The sequence below is a fragment of the Opisthorchis viverrini genome (assembly GCF_000715545.1).
Source record: "Opisthorchis viverrini unplaced genomic scaffold opera_v5_18, whole genome shotgun sequence".
In the NCBI taxonomy this organism is placed as follows: Eukaryota; Metazoa; Platyhelminthes; class Trematoda; order Opisthorchiida; family Opisthorchiidae; genus Opisthorchis; species Opisthorchis viverrini.
Window position 1 is genome coordinate 277282 of NW_008751674.1, and position 17476 is coordinate 294757.

General features: G+C 41.8%; 1 protein-coding gene across 1 annotated transcript; it reads right to left on the reverse strand.

Annotated features, from left to right (window-relative positions):
• Positions 1-582: 582 nt before the first annotated feature.
• T265_01627 (hypothetical protein) lies at positions 583-7472 on the reverse strand (the record flags this gene model as incomplete). The annotated part of the gene is made up of 4 exons (XM_009165693.1): positions 583-729; positions 807-1044; positions 6999-7185; positions 7232-7472. The coding sequence occupies 4 exons, from the start codon at positions 7422-7424 to the stop codon at positions 583-585; spliced, it is 765 nt and encodes a 254-aa protein (XP_009163957.1).
• Positions 7473-17476: the final 10004 nt, after the last annotated feature.

A 17476-nucleotide genomic window follows, 5' to 3' on the forward strand; every position in this document is an offset into this window, starting at 1 on the left:
GTGATTTTCGTACCAAAGGTTTAGACTACTTTCTTAAGGCTCTGGGCTGCTTCTTGAAATTCTGACTTTACCTATCCTCACAGCTTCTTGAATATGTCATTACCAGAATGGGCTTTCCTTGTTTACATTTTTAGTTCAATCACCCGCGCAACGCTAAATCCACTGGGGCAGCTGTACAAGGTCACTGAGAATAGACAGTTGACTTATCCGTTAACCATATTTGAAAGGAAAGGTTTGCTCTATCTACGGGGCGTCAATGACCAAGCGATCGGTTCTTTTAGAAGATCCATGGGCGCCAGCAAACAGCATCACCTCATAGATGCATTTTGCCAAAATCTCAAGGACGCTCTTGCAGAGTTAATATGTGGCAACCCACGATCACATGAGCAACCTGCTTGGAACGACCCTCCAACATTTGTAGTTTTGGAATTTGTTGAACAGAAACCATATAGTTAATTTGAAACTGGTTGGACAAAGAGATGGTTTAGCAATATCGTTCGGAGATTACAATCCTTGTCGAATAAGCTTTAAGATCTCACACTAAAACCCAAACATTGGGACAGTATGCAAATCCAAAAACGTTTAGCACTGCACTTTAGCAAAGCCCATTCGTTCTCCCGCTTCATCAAACACAGTGTGAAAATTTCGCAGGAATGATAACCCGATTGTCCATTCCAATCCTTGATAATTTTGGGTATAGCCTGCTCCAAAGGTGCTGAATTCAGGATTCTGAAATGGACAAGGTATAGGAGTAGAACTAAATCTCATATCCAACGCGTTCCAGTAACGCGGAAATATTTACTCACGGGATTCAGCAGATCTTTTGGCGGAATTGTGAAAACACGTTCACCGATTGTTATTTTGAAATCTTTTACCAGTGGCACCATCGCCGGAAGAACGTAGAGTAGACCATTGCCTCTGTCTATAATTTCGGGATTTTGAATAAGCGATTGCACTGTCCCCAAAGGCATCACTGTGACTGGGGCCCCAGTATCCATGACGGCATGACACATTTCACACAGGATCTGCTCACCGTACTGCATTCTGCATCCAATCAAGATATCGTTTTAAAATAAAAGCGGTATTTAAAACAGTAACTGACGTTGAAAATGACAGGTAATCAAGTGGTCGCAGAATTCGAAAACACCAGGATAAGCATTCAGCTACACACTGGACCGCAAGTTAACCTGATTGCACATTCATTTTTATGTTCAAACACTTACCCACTTTTCAAATCTCGATGTTCCGTGCAGGCCGCCTTTTTCAAGCCCTTGAGAAATTTCTTTTGACGATTTTTTAGCAACACACGTTTTGCTATGCAGAAGACGCTAATGTCACTGTGTGAAAGCCCACATATATTTCACTAAAAACTGGTCGAGGACAGTTGCTGTCGTAAGAGGTGAACTCATCACATACAACGATTTCTAGAAAGTTTCCTGTACACTGATGCGTGTAAAGTGTTATCGCGGAAATACCCAATGGTCCTCCAAAAGTTGCTTGACATTGACACAGATCGCCGACATCTACCGGAGTTTGGTTGAACTTTTGGCATGTTCAGGTTACTTGTTTTGCTTGAGTTGGCATGGGCCCTTTCGTTACCCTAATTACAAAAACAGGTGATAGGACATCCCCACATTTGGGGACACTGGCTGTTTTTGATTCATTAATTTGTTTACACTGATTTCAAGAAGTCATCCAATGACATCTCAGTAGTCTCATTAGGAATTCAATTACTCGAAAGTCGTCGAAGACCACCGTTTCGGTCTAGATTTGTCGGTTTCACAAATGTGCAGGCAATGTGTCAAAATATGAACAAAACCCAAGAATCTCGTTGTCCTGTTTAAGCTCTTTTGCTGCAGCTATGGTTTATTCCAAAAACAAGCTAATAATCCAACATAATAACACTGACTGTCACGCATTTATGTTGCGTCGTTGTTTGGAGCTAGGGCTATGGAGGCATATTACTCAGTGAGACAGTAAGAATAACTTTAGCAATTGAATTAGCAACATGTATCAGGTTTCTCCTGACGATGCCCGAATAAAGCATGTAACAATCAGGGAGACACCAAAAGCTCACAGTTTCAGCAAAACGAAGCGTCCTCGTTCATATTCCAGGTAGATATCAGTTGAATAAGTCCAGATATATAAATCAGTCATATCTCATAATAGTGTTATTTCTGATTAGATCTGCACAGATATCTGGGCTTGATCAACCGTAGGTCATTAATCCGTACTGCAGAAAAATCCCACTAAATTAATATTTCTGGGTAAGCACCCGTCATTGCTATCTAAAAATTAGCTGAAACAATAATTGATGTTACAAACAGGTCAAGGTCATTCAGCGGCCAATATGTTCCGTAGGATTTCTTTTTAACAACGTCACACTAAGGCCTGTCTTACGTATGCTGCTCCAAGATCCATACTGCTTTAACGCCATGTGCTCCTTTCGGAATCTGGACCTGCATTTAAGCTTCAATCATTCGCCAGTTCAAAGTTTACAGATTTTCCGTTCCCCCTGCTACATTCATCCTTACCTACGTTCTCAGAAAACCACTGCGAGAGACAGCACATGATTGGACACAATCAAGTATGCAAGTGGTTTAATACAGGGGCTTAGAAAGGTAAAAACGTTCTTAAAAAGTTGTTTAGTGATCGTTTCTAGAGCCAAGGAATATCACCCTGCATGTTCCCAAATCTAGCTTCACCCAAGACGTTTCTCTACAAATGGCAATTCATATAAACAATAATTCGCGTTGGGCTGCCAACAATCGAAAGAGAGACACTTATACCCATCTCACACCTATGCTAAGATAAATTCATACATTTTTTCAACATTTCAAAAGGCACCGCAGCTTCCGCATGACAACAGCCGTATTTGTGTATATGGCAATCATATGTCTGATTCCTGAACAATAACAAACCTGAGCTAAATTACTTTTACGCGTGAATCCCAGAGGTTCGGCCATCAAATTCAAAATCTTGCCAAAGAGACAACTATGATTAGGGGACATCATCAAGTTGCACGCAAAGTTAGGATCTGTGTTATATCAAAGACAATCGTGCGACCGCCTGTAGTTCGGTATTTATAGAGCTTATTCCGGGTGAGCTTGAAAGTTTGGCAGCACGTGACGTCAAATGAATAAGGCCTACACATTCGAAACACACTAATGTCAAATATTCTTGACAGTGTGCTGCTTCCTGAAGGTACCAAAAGCCACCTCGTTAGTACATGATTTGTACAGACATAAATACATCTTACATATATCTTACGTTGCATGGCAAACTTAATTAACAACCACAATGTAATTTGTAATCAAAGTTACTGACTCAAGGCTCTGCAGACTGAGCCAACATGTTTCAACACAATCAAAATCTAGACAGGTGCGAACTGCCCCTTTCATTTCCAACAACAAGGTAAAACTTGGCACAAGTGTATAGCAGTTCACATTACCAAAATATCTTTCACTGGGTACTGACGCAGCCAGACAAACAGAAATTATCGACTAGCCATCCTTCGGCGCGTACGATGGAATCAACCTCTCGCTACCAGAAAAATGCACGTACATTATAAAGCTTTGTGGGCGTGTGAAACGTGGAAATAACTGCTCGTGAGTTAAGACGCCTAGAAAATCCAGAATGTAGTGCTATGCGGCTTCTATTTGTTAAATTAATTTTTGAGCTGTGTCTGAATTACTACAATCAATACGTCTGTCTCTGTCTTGCATTCTCGGATGCCGCCCAGCGCGCGTTCAGCCATAGCAGGCCAGCAGAGCGTCAAAGCTAAATTGAACAGCGACGAAACAATTTCAATTTTATTGTCAGACTATCGTAACAACAATACGCGACGATAAATTCACCAAGTGAGCCCACTGAATCGTCTCGTTGGTGCACGTAGTACGCTAGTTCATATGGTTGAACCTGTTAAATCAACTCAATGCACTTCAAAAGTGAGTGGTAAGATTGTTATAAATAACTGAACTCTCTAAAGGCCGGAAATTACGCTGCGGATTTGTTGAAAATCCGATTTTTAGGCATTGATCCCATCACTAAAATGTGAGTCTTTCCCCGCAAAATCTGGCCTGAACAACACTCCAATGTATTTTATTTAACCTGGCCCGTATACATGTTTGGATTTTTTTCAACAAACTGCTATTCATACAGGCTTTCGACAATCGCGCCTATGAACACATAAAAAAGCATGTCAGGATAGTCTTGGTATGCTGGATGTTCAAAAAATTGCCGATTGAAGCTCAGTCGGTGAAATCAGATACCGTCCTGCGTATGAACCAATAATCATTATACATCAGTATTTCTTCGCACACATGCTGATGATCAGGAATTTCTATATTTACCAGTGTAGTTATGCGTTTTTGTACATTTCAACATTCATCGCTGTCTTTCTGTACGCGTGACAGGACACGTAGGATCCGGAATCCGTCAATAATCCCATTAACATTATCGCCCAGTAATACTCTGTTTCGTTTTTGTCGACTTCATCAACTGGCGCTCCCTGACTTGGATCAGGAATCACGCACCCCCAATTCACCCAGCATATCGCCTACCGGGGAGCTTCTATGCCCTGAAAAGTATCAAAGACACTAAGTGATTAAGAATCATCCGTAAGCCTGAAATAAATCTGTATTTCTATGCATAATTTCTACAGCAGTGTTGTCTATACTATCGGCCACCCATAAATCTGGAACGAATGTTGAATATCCTGCTCTGAAACCTTTTATTATGGTATTTCTAACCCCCCACCAATGATTAAAACCTAACGCAACATTTGGTTAGTACGCTTGGGGAAACCGCCATAGATTAGTTTATTTGGTTGCTAGAAATTAGCTTTCTTTTCACATAAATGAGTTTTATTCTTATACGAATTAAACAAATGCGTTTTCTTAAACTACACAAGGTGCCTGGCTTCCAAAGCCATTTTAATGAAATAGCATATCAAATTGTTGGAATCTCTGGCCTTACTGATTTATAGAAAAAAATACGCATAATTTCAGGATCTTCAATGTCCCATAAATAAACAAGGCGAAATTCATCCCAACCACAAGCTCCAGCTCATCAATGTACTGATATCAGTTTATACAGATAATGTTTGCGGTTTACAGCTTGGTACATTTGGAACAGGTCTGATTGATACATTTTGCTGGGTCGCTCTGTTCTGGGTTTATGTACTAAATAACCGATTACATACATTCCAATGATGTATATATAAGTGAATAAAACCGGAGTCTATGACAACGAAGAAAGCTCCAACAAAATTAGGTAACTGGTTAGATGAACTCTTAACAAATAACATCTGTCACAAAAAACAGGGAGCTTAACAAATTCTCACTTGGTAATTACGATTCGCCATTGTATCCCTCCTTGCAATGGCACGTATGTAATCGGCCCCTGATGGTAATCTGCCGGTATCCTTCCAAGCGTTAGCTCACCTTTGTCAAACCAGGAAGACCCGCGGGTACCAACTGCGCTAAAAATATCACGGAAAAATCGTTCAGCATAAAACTACACGTCCTGTCCTGTAAGCAAACACGTGTAGCGCATCAATGCGTGATGCAAAAATGATTTGAAAACTTTTTAATTATAGCTTTCTTGTGCTGCAGTGCTATGCTCCTGTGTTTTCTTTGGTTGTCAGCTGCAGAGGGATACGCCTTACTTTTGGTTTTCCCCCACTGGTTTTGCGTCCTATTGGCTATCAAAATGTAGTAAATGATTCTTCTGGGAACACATTAGCTTACGGCGTTTCACTTTTGCCTATGGGTGTCTTGACCCAGAAAAGTGTAAGTAACGTGTTCCTGAATCGTCACACGTGAATGCGTATGGGATAGCAGTTGTGATGCGTGGAACTCTTACGACATTTTGAGCAATACATACAAAGATATAGGTTATGTCATCGAGCGGATGCCGAATCACACGTCAACTTATGTTGGAACAAGCAGCGAGGATGCGCACATACCAACGTTTACAAAATAATGACATGGTAATACCCCGACGAAAAAGCTACTCCTTAAGAGCAAATAAGATGGTCGCTAAACGATGTTGGGTCCCCAGTAAAAACACTTAAACTTATATTCGATAAAACTAGGGAAATAGTGGGCAAAACGGTTGAATAACAGCTTATGTAAAGATAAACGTACAAGATAAAAGCCATTTTTGTTTATTTCTTCATCTCTGAAAAAATTCTGCCTAATGTTTGACAAAAACAAAAATATGTCAAAATCACTGGCAGGAAATATGCCGGTAATCCGTCAGATTCCGGAGCGAAGAGAACATCCCCGATTCCAGAGATTACAGGATATCCTTGTCTAAACACCATCGTTCTACCATTTTATCAAGCCCAGTAATGCTAACCCTCATGAGAACTGTCCGCAATCGGATTCAACCGCATAACTGCAATTAATTTCAGCTTAGTACCAGCTCAACTAATGATTTTACTCAAAAACTTCTGAGCATTATGCCGTTGCTTCCTGTTTCAACCATTTCAATTTAATTCTTAAGACATCTCCACTAGAAATTTGCAAAACATCCTCAAATCTCGTAGAAAATGACATTTCTAACGTCTGCTGCATTGCGATTCTTTGGGTTGAATTCAGCGGGCCCTGACCAAATCCCATTCGTGTACTCGACCTGGAATTTTGCATTTTCCACAAAACTCGTCTTTCACCAGATTCTTTTGCAATAACATCAGTGTATACGGAATCGAATTAATCCATCACCACTGAAGGCAATGCTGCAACACAAAAACCAAAGGTCCGCAGAACCTGTCAACCTACCGATAGTAAATTGAGACAAGTTAGATTGATGTCAAAGACGAGTGAAAGGAATGTAGTCGGATAAAAAGAAGCATATAGAAATTTCTTATGTAATCAGGCATATCCTGGTTGTCTGTGATGCCAAAACCTCTTGATCTAAATGTACGACAAATCTGGAAGCCTCGAAATTAAACTTCTCTGCTGGTGTCCATCAAACTTGCCCAATGTACTTACCCGCAGAATCGGAATGTAAACAACCTTTCTTGGGCTGCTCCATTAGCCACCATATATTCAATCAAGGTCGTTTGAAATGTCTCATATCCCGAGCCTGGATTCGGTTTTCCCATCCCAAAGATTCCGTCAAAATACTCCCCAGGCATTACTTGACATGTGGACTCCAGTATTTCGACAAACGGAAATCCTGAAATAATAGAGGTTCCAAGCTTCGGACTAACACCTTTATTCACGGGAAAAACATACCACAAGGTTATCCGTCACAATATTTCCTCTCTGCACACCATCCAAATAACCGGAAGCATGGGCTATTTCGAGTGAAGTGCGAGTTATTGAGTTTACGTCATATCTTTCCTTTCCCTGTAAACAACCAGCTGGTAACAGGGTGGATGGGAGCCATCTGGAAAAGCCTCCTGTGTCAAACATAATTGTGAATTGCTGCTGTCCAATCTGCAGTGTTCCAACGGCGTAACCCTTAAAAAGAACATAGCATTGCAAAAAATCACTTCACTCAATTACCGCATCGTCGCCAAGTAGGACCAGTGTGTAGGCTTTGCAATATAAACTTGGCAACATAGAAGAATTAGCCCGGAGATGAACAACCAGAGACTTACAATGCATCGTGTAGCAATAGCAAAAACAGCAGAGGCATTGTCTTTGTTAATAAAACTTGCCTGTCAGTCAGTGAAAATTGTCCGGTACAGTTTTACTCGCGAACGTGGCTTTTCGCATATATTTGCAGTGGCCCTCATATACTCTTAATTCTCTGCCGTGATTGGGTGCATCGGTGGGTTTTTAGAAAAGAATAAATACTTGGGTATCCAACCAGTCATATGCTTCAAAAACGTTTTCGGACGGTCAGTTTCAAAACTGAAAAATAGCTTCGTGAAGTTTTTATTTCAGGTGACTCCAAAATTTTACCACACAGTGCACAGCATGTACAGATAAAACATGCACGTTTTTGATGAACTGTTTTCACTGACGAAATGCCAGAGAATAGTACTTGCATATCCACAACTTCATTAAATCAGTCAATTAATGAAATCAATCAGAGTTAACCGGGCGCTGAGCGGTATAGTTTATCTGAATTATTTACAAAGACTGAATTTTCCCCAGTTATTAGTGACTACTATTTGTTTCGGCTAATCGCAACCCATGCTAGTATATCTCATAAAGGTTGCTCGTTCCTGCCCCTAACTATCAGCATCGGGATAAAATGCTTCTATGTACACACCAACCACCCATTATTATTATTTTTCGTAATATTCGGCTATATCCCATCGCGAGGCGTCTAAGACAGGCAACCCGACGGAGTTGGTGAATTTCAAGTCACACATTCATCTCCGGCAACTCAGAGTGTGATGTAGTGCCCATTGAGCTTTGGGGCTCCTGTAACTACATTTGACCACTATGATGACCGGCACATATTTGCTTAATGCATAATGCGGATCCCCAAAAGAATCACCCAATGCCGATTGCATCATTAGATATGCGGCCGTTTATTGCATCCAGACCCAGAAAACGAACGCACCACCGATTGAGTTTTGCAAACAAACATTCCTCATGAAGGTATGTGGGTCGGAGACACATGCACCTTGTCCTCACGCTACAACTTGAGACGCAGAAACATCGAATGTGGCGAATCTATTGATCGTAGACCATCCCGTCTACCACAGATGGGCTACGATACGCCAACAAACATTGTCCTCACGATTCACAAACTGTCTTTGCCATATCGTAAAAATGACGTGCCTTTATTTCACATTAACTCAGATTTACAGATCTCTGGAATGAAGACATTCCGTAAACCGCCACGCAAAAGTTGGATTGACAGCGTAGGTACATCAAACTATCCAACGGGACCCGGGCCTTGCAGATTCATCCATTGGCTTTAGCTGTTACCTTACACTCAGGACTAACACAGTTTTCAAGATAAGTACAACACTCCCTAACTTCGAATAGCTCTCCCTGGAATGTAGAGCTTTTACCGACTGCAAGTGCATTAGCGTAACCTTACACTTTATGGATGCAAAGTTTTCAGCTCATCCACATACACCTGCACCATCTTCTCCTCCTTAAGTCCGGAAGTACGAGGATACAAAATATTTTGTTGTGTTCACAACTATGCGAGAAATTTCTTGATGGTTCAGAGGGTTAAGGAGAAACATTGCTAAACCGAGTCAAATGCGCCCTGAAAATCCAGGAATACTAAACGGTTGGGACGTTTGTGTGTGTGGCGTTGACTTGGCATCCGATAGAGTTCGGAGATTTGATCAGCGCAACCCTTTTAGACCGGAATCTCTCTTGCTCCTCTTGAGTCAGTGTTTAACGAGCAACCAGAAGGTGAAGAAACAAAACTAATGCCAGTAGTTTCGTTACGACTGGGAGCAACCTCATCGCCTTGTGTTTACTACACTTACTGCGAGCTTTTTTTTAAATGAGAACTATCAACGACCCTTCCTAGTTGTCTGCGGCAGTCTCTTTTTTGCATATGCAGCCAGGCAGCTCACACAGGCTGCTAAGTTCATCTCCATCTTTGGACAACGCGGGTCATCCAAAAATAGAAGCTCGGGGATTTTGGACTGAACATATGTGTGATGAACCTCCAAGGTCGTAGAGTGTTCAGCGTTCACCATCCACAGTTCTATGTCGATCATGGGCTGCAGATGACTAGTAGATGGTGACCACGATAAATGTTGTTTGAACTATTCGCCCCCATCAAGACACTCTCCTTTATCCATGATGGCCATTCCATAACAATGCTCCTTGGTTTTGATCAAAGTAGTGAATTATTCTTCGAATATTCCCGGCTTTTGGCCTCTTACATTTCCTTAGATTTTTGTGCGCTCCACACTTCACGGGTGATTCACAAGCTCACTTTTATTTGAAGTCTGATAGTTCGTCGGGTCAAGTTATGTTCGAGACTGGCTGGAATATTTCTTGGATAATCAGGCAGTGCCACCGCTCGATTCGATATCCAGTGCTTAAGTGAGCCTGGTAGAGTCATGTCACGGGAGAAACTTCCAGCACTGTGTGAAGAGGTAGCACTCTCATCCCCGGATGAGTTCACACTTAATGGTGGAGCGTTTAGAAGTGACTGTAGAATGTAACTCTGGTAAGTTGCGAATCTGCCAGTTTCAGTTGCCAAGCAACTTGTCCGCACCATACTTAGCACTAGAAATCGAAGGGAGAAGAGACTCCGGATGAGCGCGTTGTCAAAATTTAGAAATTTGTTTTCAATCCACGCTATCGGTAACTGATGGCATCTGTTTTAGTTCGTGGCTCGCGAGCCGTTGAAGATCAACGTGTGGTCAGATGTCCTCGGCTATATTGGAAGTTAGGGCTGCCTTGAAGCAGCCCATGGTCAGCACACTGATGAAGCTGTGCGCTGTACTTGCGCACCGTCTCCGGCGCACTTCGACCTCCCAAATGAGACTTAAATGCGCTAACCTTGCCACCGTGTGCAGTCAGATCTCTGTTGACTAGAGTGATATGTATGCTTTTTGCTTGCCGCAACATGGCATTCTTGGTATCATAAAAATTGACTTCTATGGCGTCAGACCTACAGTCAAATAGAGCGTAAGCAGACTCGCTAGGGTACATCGATTTAATTCCCGCTTTTGAGACCACTTCACAGACACTACCAGACGAACCACACAAAGGCGTCCATCAATGGTGTCGAATCGAGCAAGGAACCACTTACCCAGTGATTTCGGACAATAGCAACATCTGCACGTCCTGCTGCAGTGGCCTCTGGATCACCTGATATGCCTAACCGAGAGCGAGTAGAGGCTTATATAGCGGTTAGCCCAAACAATGCTTCTTGAGAACTTGTTTCTGAGACACAGCGCACCACTGACACGCGAGGCCAGTGTGACGATTAATTTCGAGGTGATTGAGAATTTTAACGCATAACGAATAGCAGATTTTTCTTGAAAAACCGATGCAGGACGAATTCAGTCATCAATCCTAAGTGATGGCTTTACAAGGAATGGGTTATCATTGAATTAAGATGTGGGGCTAGAGAACGTACGTGAAGGAAAAAGAAGGGAGGCGTCAGCAGTAGCTTGTTTCTTCTTACTCTCCCAGTCGTATGCAGCGAGTAGGACGACCCGGCTCGTGGAGTCGCGCGACGGCTGATATGACATGGGATTTTTGTTAGCTGCAAGTGGCATGGTTGTGCATGGGCTAGAATAGTGCCAGGACGTCTCTACACCTAGAAAAGAGGATGACTCAGAAACTTGAGCTCAATTAGGCAATGTTTGGCGGAACGTGCAAATGAATTACCGTTTCTAAAGAACAAACATCCAAACATGTTTTGACTCCCAACCCTGTGCACCAAGAGACTGTGTTCTGGAGTGTGATAGTATCTGCGACTGTCTCGCTAACATCGCAAAGTATAGGTCAGTAGACCATCGAGGCACACCAACTGTCACACTCCGATAACGTCCAACCTCTTCGTGACGGCTCACGCCCTCCTGCATTCCAGAGATCGAAACACTGCCAAAGCATCTACTCAAAAACAAAAGGCTATATCACGCCTTATATGGAGACTTGAAAATGCAAATTGCGGAGACGTTCTCCAACAGAAAACACCGATAGCTTTGACTCGACATCAGTTTGCCTGTCAGCTGCACCGCGACGGGACAATTCAGAAACATGTTCAAAATGAGTAACTGACTACCCCAAAGCATCTGAGTATTCTGGTGAGAATATCGGTTTGGCGGTACTGAGTTACACCAAGTGGTTTTGGAGTGGAAAATCTGTCGCGCAACAGTTATACTCCCTAGGCTTTGAGTCTGCTGTTAAAAATGAGTGTTATTCACAAACCATAGAACCTCCCACAAGCCTCATCTCCATCTGTAATGGAAGACACTATCAGTTGGGCAGGATACGACGTAACATCAAATGATTAAATCGTTAACCATGAAGCTCTTAGGATGAGAACACCTTGACTCAGCTTGTTGCGGGTTGATGACACTGGACAGCACGCCTTGATCACATATGCAATAGTACTGGGGCGTCAAACCGTGGTAACCCAGATTCCTATTTCTTTTGATAACAAAACTGCCTGAATCCAAACTAAGTCATTATAACACAAGTACTTGGTTATTTCTCCTTCGTTTCCATATCTTTCGGGAGAGGAAAGGGTGTTAGCTGGGACCAAACTCCTTTCAGCATGAGGTTTACAGCTGATAACCTGAACCGAAATGAGGAAACGAGGAAAATTCGTTTGTGTCAAAGTGGCTGGCCAACACTAAATATCTCGTTTACCAGACAAAATTTGTTCAGTCAGTTGAAGAAGAGCAAGGGAGAATTTAACCTAAAAACTGAGGACGATGGCGAAACCTGCGACACTAGTTTTGGTACCAACTCGCTCGAGCAAAACACCAAAATGGTTGCAGGTGATCGTCAAACCAACTAAGCAACACGTATTGTTATCCTTTACGTTCCTAATAATGTTGGCTAAATCCACTTTCTTGTGGTCTTTCGTTTTGGAACAATTTTTACTTAGACTGGCAACCTACTGATTTCTCATGACACCTCGTTTCCAGCTAAGCGGAACACGAGTTTCCTTGACGTGAAATGCGGTTTAGGTTATAATACAGCCATTTGCGGGCGCATCAGGGTGCTCGAATCGGTCATGTTAACTGAATCTTGTCTTCTTATGAAGCCTGCTTCACAATAAATTGCTCACATCCACGCTCTCGCTAATTTTGGACCTCACTTAACATAATTTGTAAAGTCTTAAGGCCGCACAGTTTAATGTGGATGTGGTTACGAAAAGCAAACACCCACGCGCCAGACAAGGTTAAAGGTGACTGAAATTAGCAATCGTGACTAGCTCGTGATCTGTTTCGAAGGGCATGATTGTCTGCATTTTCTATCAATGCTCATTTGTTATACAAGTAAATGTACAGCACACAAAACGGGATGGTTGTGCTCACATACGCTTGATGGTTTATGGACATTCGTCTAGTATTCAGTGAAATATTAAGTTCTTTTGAGGACTAACGACAAATCTTAACTATTGATTTAGAAACGGCGCTTCATGTTACAACTGACAAAATAACTAAAGTATGTGTATACATATATCATAAACAGTATGTTTGGCTGCTCAAATTATCATGCAGTTCATTACTCTAGATCCAAGCAGGTCAAGTTACACGTTACCATTGTAACGTACTAACTGGACTAAATTCAGTTGCCTTGGAACTTCCACTCCTGATGTTCTTCTGTCCACCTTACTCTCTCGACAAAGTGTTGATTTATTCCATATAAGTTTTCCCTAACTGAACTTTTTAACACTTGGCTCCTGCTGTTGATTTAGCCATCGGGAAACGTCACCACTGTCCTAGAAATTGTTACGTGAAGTGTGCACTTCAGGATCTCTAATCGTTCAACAGATATATCTTACCATCTCCATTTGAATCCTGTGTGACAATAACTTCGCAAATCGTACCATGTAAAAGCTTTTATCTCAAACATCTATCCGGCGCCAATTTCGCACTCTTTCGTACATGACTAGAATTTCAAAACCCATACATCTTCCGTTTTTTCCTATTGCTTAACTGTCTGAGATGAGTAGAACTACCCACAAGATGATCTTATCTACGATAACACGTCAACATGCACCTTATACATTCAAACATTTTGACGAAATTACTAAAATCGCAAAACCATATGGATTTTGACTGGCGCTCATCAGTTATCATCCTGGCCACCTTGAACCGTCCCGTAGCCTCCTGACGGTCGGTTAGTGAATCAGACTCTCCTGAAAGAGCCTTCTTTGCGGCTGCTCAACCCACCTTTCGAGGGTCCCTCTCGGCCGAACCCGGGGCCATATTCGCACGGCGTCTGGGGAAGGCTTCGAGTGCCGCCAGTTTTCATCGGTCGGTCTCCGGTCCAGACGCCTTCGCAACATCCTCGAAATCTCACAGGAATGTCTGCACATTTCTGTCCTCAACAGGTTTTCGTCATTGGATCTTTAAGCGTATGGTGATCACGGCACAAATGTGAAGAGGGAAGACATTCGTCTAAAAGTCGAATACCAACAAACACCAACTGAGTAACCACAAACCTCTGGACATAAAAGTAAATGTAACATATGCAACATCCTCTCGCGTTTCTTGGCTTTTCATGGATGTTCATTGCGCAAAGCAGTCCACAACTTTGGTAATAAACCTCACCTTTCAATAACACGAGGTGGAGGATCGAGGGAATAATGGACTACTCGCAGCCCTTATCAGTTTACACGCGTTTACACCAGCTGTGAACTAAAATATTGTGCGCAGATTGTACTACAAGGGAAAAGTTGCTAGCTTGAATGTTTCTACATCAGAGATCGTTTATCGCAATTATATTTTTTTCTGTTAGCTTTGTGCGCAAAATTGACATTTGAACGTAAGCGAATATACTCAGGATATAGTATGACAACGATCACGTATTTTTGTGCGTCGAGTTCACCAAAATTACACATAACTAAATCATTGACACAAAATATGTGCCCCTCATATATTCCACTTTACACGCCCTTTAGAGTTTCCTTGAGACTAGTCATCACATAAATAATTCCATTAGAACATGACTTTTCTGTACTACCACTTTTTCAGATTAAAAAGCAATTTCAAGGGGAAAGATACTGGATTTTCAGAAATTATACTTCTTTCAATTGCCCAGGTATAACGATTTATTTTGGAGGCTGATCAAATATACACCGAACTCATTAGGTACCTGATGTCATGTAATGCGCTAGTGGTCGGCAGATTGATTGTACTAGTTGACCTGTATGCAGTGGTGGCCTGTCTAATATTTCTCTGTGAATCCAGCTCTTTTTAGGTGCACTTTGGTAAGAATGAAAGGGGACATCTCGAGGGATTCACTCTTTTCTGTAATCTTGCGTGGCCGTAGGAATGTACACATCCGGGGACACTCGATCGTGTTTGGTTGGTCGGATGTTTAGAAACAATGCGTCTGTCGTAACTGAAGCTTACTTAAGTGCAGTATCGCTAAGGAACATTGCTGTTGACGAGCGTTTACACTTGCAGAGTAACTGAACAGATGGGGAAGTGTTAAATTGCTGGCTTATGGGGTTCATTGCATCTTGGAGAAAAAATCCCTTCAATTCGTTTCACAGTAAAATCGAGCACATCTTAATCCCTGAATCAAATCATGAAGTAACATGGTGGATAAGGGTTTTCAGATTGCCATGTTAAAAGTGAAATTACTTTCCAAAACTTGCTGCGATACCCTTTGTCCTAAACATATGAAACCATAGTCATTGAATGAGGAAATAGGTCTCAGTTCCTCGGGGACCTTTGTCTTCGGAAACCATAATATTCCTGCATTTAAAAATTGCAAGTACACGTTTATTATCATGCATTGGTATATCAGTAATGCGAACCGAGTTCAGATGAACGGTTTCGAAATCCGTTAGCAACAAAAACAACGCAACGAAAACAAACAGATTGACTGCACTGCGAAACATAATTACCTCAAGAGCTAATGCAAAATTAACGAATAGTAGTTTTCTAGAAAACATCTGGTTCTACAGGATGTCCACTCTCTTCTATTTTAATGCAGTCAGACCGGTTTCTTTTAGTTCTTCGTGATGGTAAATTGTTTCCATTTGCATGAACATAGGTTTCCCGATGTCGGACAATAAAATGGGGGTCTACGAGTACCCATTGGCAATAACCTTATCAGCATTTGGTTATTACATTCTGGTAGGATGTGGTGGTCTATTACAGATGCACGTGCACTGTCCAGTGTTCGGTACAGTTATAGCACCTCCCCAGCAAATAACGAAGGTGAATAAGTAAAAATGTAGAGTACTAAAGAGTTGTAGGTGAGTAGTTCCTGGATTATTTGGATGGCCAACATGGCATTCGCCACACTTCAAAAATGTAGGTGAGTAGTTCCTGGATTATTTGGATGGGCAACTTGGCATTCGCCACACTTCAAAAAAGGGTTCAACTCCCCTGGATCAGAATGCATGTACGTTAAATCGTTGCTACTTTGCAGTGGATCGCAACTTCAAGGGTTATATGTATGTAGGCGTCATGCAGCTCACAGTAGTCGTTGATGGGGTTGATTTGATAGTAAGGAGTAGTCAACAACTTTGTCCAAGAAAACAGACATGGATTTCTCAGTTTCTCACAGTCTTGAATTTAAAATGGAAAAACGCGGTGTAAAACAGACACCTACTGGATTAAGTTAAGCCAAGGGGAGTTCTCCTGAATAAGTGCTTTTGGTTCATTCAAAGTGAAGTAAAATTACAAAATGTCAGTGGCTTCGTCAGTGGCCAAATCCTACTTAATATTACCCAGCAGAGAACGATTTAGCTTAACACCGTGCGCATGAATCGCATTACGCTTATATTTAATTAACACTGCTTTTCCATTCTGAGATAGGCAGGAATGACATTCACGGAGGAAGTTTTAATTCATACTGAGGAGCACATTAAGCCGCAAAAGCGAGCGATGCTAATATGTGAACCCTGAGCTTTAAGAGATGCCTCTGTATTTGCCTCATAGTGAAGTCAACAAAAACCCACTGAACAAGTCGAGCAACTGAGCAAGTCCATATACGAGTCTTTATAGTTACGGGAGGATTTTCCACTCGCCGACTGAAATAACTTCAATGTAATTTCCTAAACGTAATCTGTCATGCAAAAAATGAGAACGAAGATCTGAAGCCATGCGGCTCATGTATAAAACATTGTCGTGAAAAGTGCATTTAGTTACAACTTTGGTAAGAAAATGTTAAGCCTTAAATGGATGTAGAAGGCATTTTTCACGAACTTCCCTAATCCTTGAGGTTCAAAGATGCAAACTATTATCTTGACAGTAGATTGTCATCAACGGGTCAACTCACACAGCTCAGCCGCCTCTGATATCCAGAACTATTTTAAAATATTATGGTCTTAGTCAGAGTATGTGAAGCGTATCGAACAGGTCTATATAGATACAACACTGATGATGACAGAGGTTTGGAAACCACCAGAGTCGAATCTAATAGTTGTATGAGGCTAACCACATTTTTACACGGCAGGTGAATGGTATGAGAGAATTATAGATTTCTTGAGCTTCAGTGGCAACGTATTTACGCTTATTATTGTTCTTCCTTAAAAACGCGTGACTCAGGAGCCTTCAGTGAAGGCCAAATTTGTAGGCGTGTATCTTTCTACCAATACTTACTCAAACAACTGAAGGACACTGGAAAGCACCGTGAAACGGACTACAGTGCGAATGATGGGAGTAGCGACCTACACTATAACAACAACCAGTCTTCTACGTGCGTCACAATCACGGAGTTAGATTACTTCAACTAACGGAGAGGACAGTCTTAAACCTGTATGCGTTCGTCTGTTAAAAACCGCTTGCAGGGCTCCTAACCAGGACCTTCTGTAAAATCCTCGCGTACTGATGAGCGTGAGGACGACGTAAAGACAGATCATCAAATTTCTCCCAAAACTC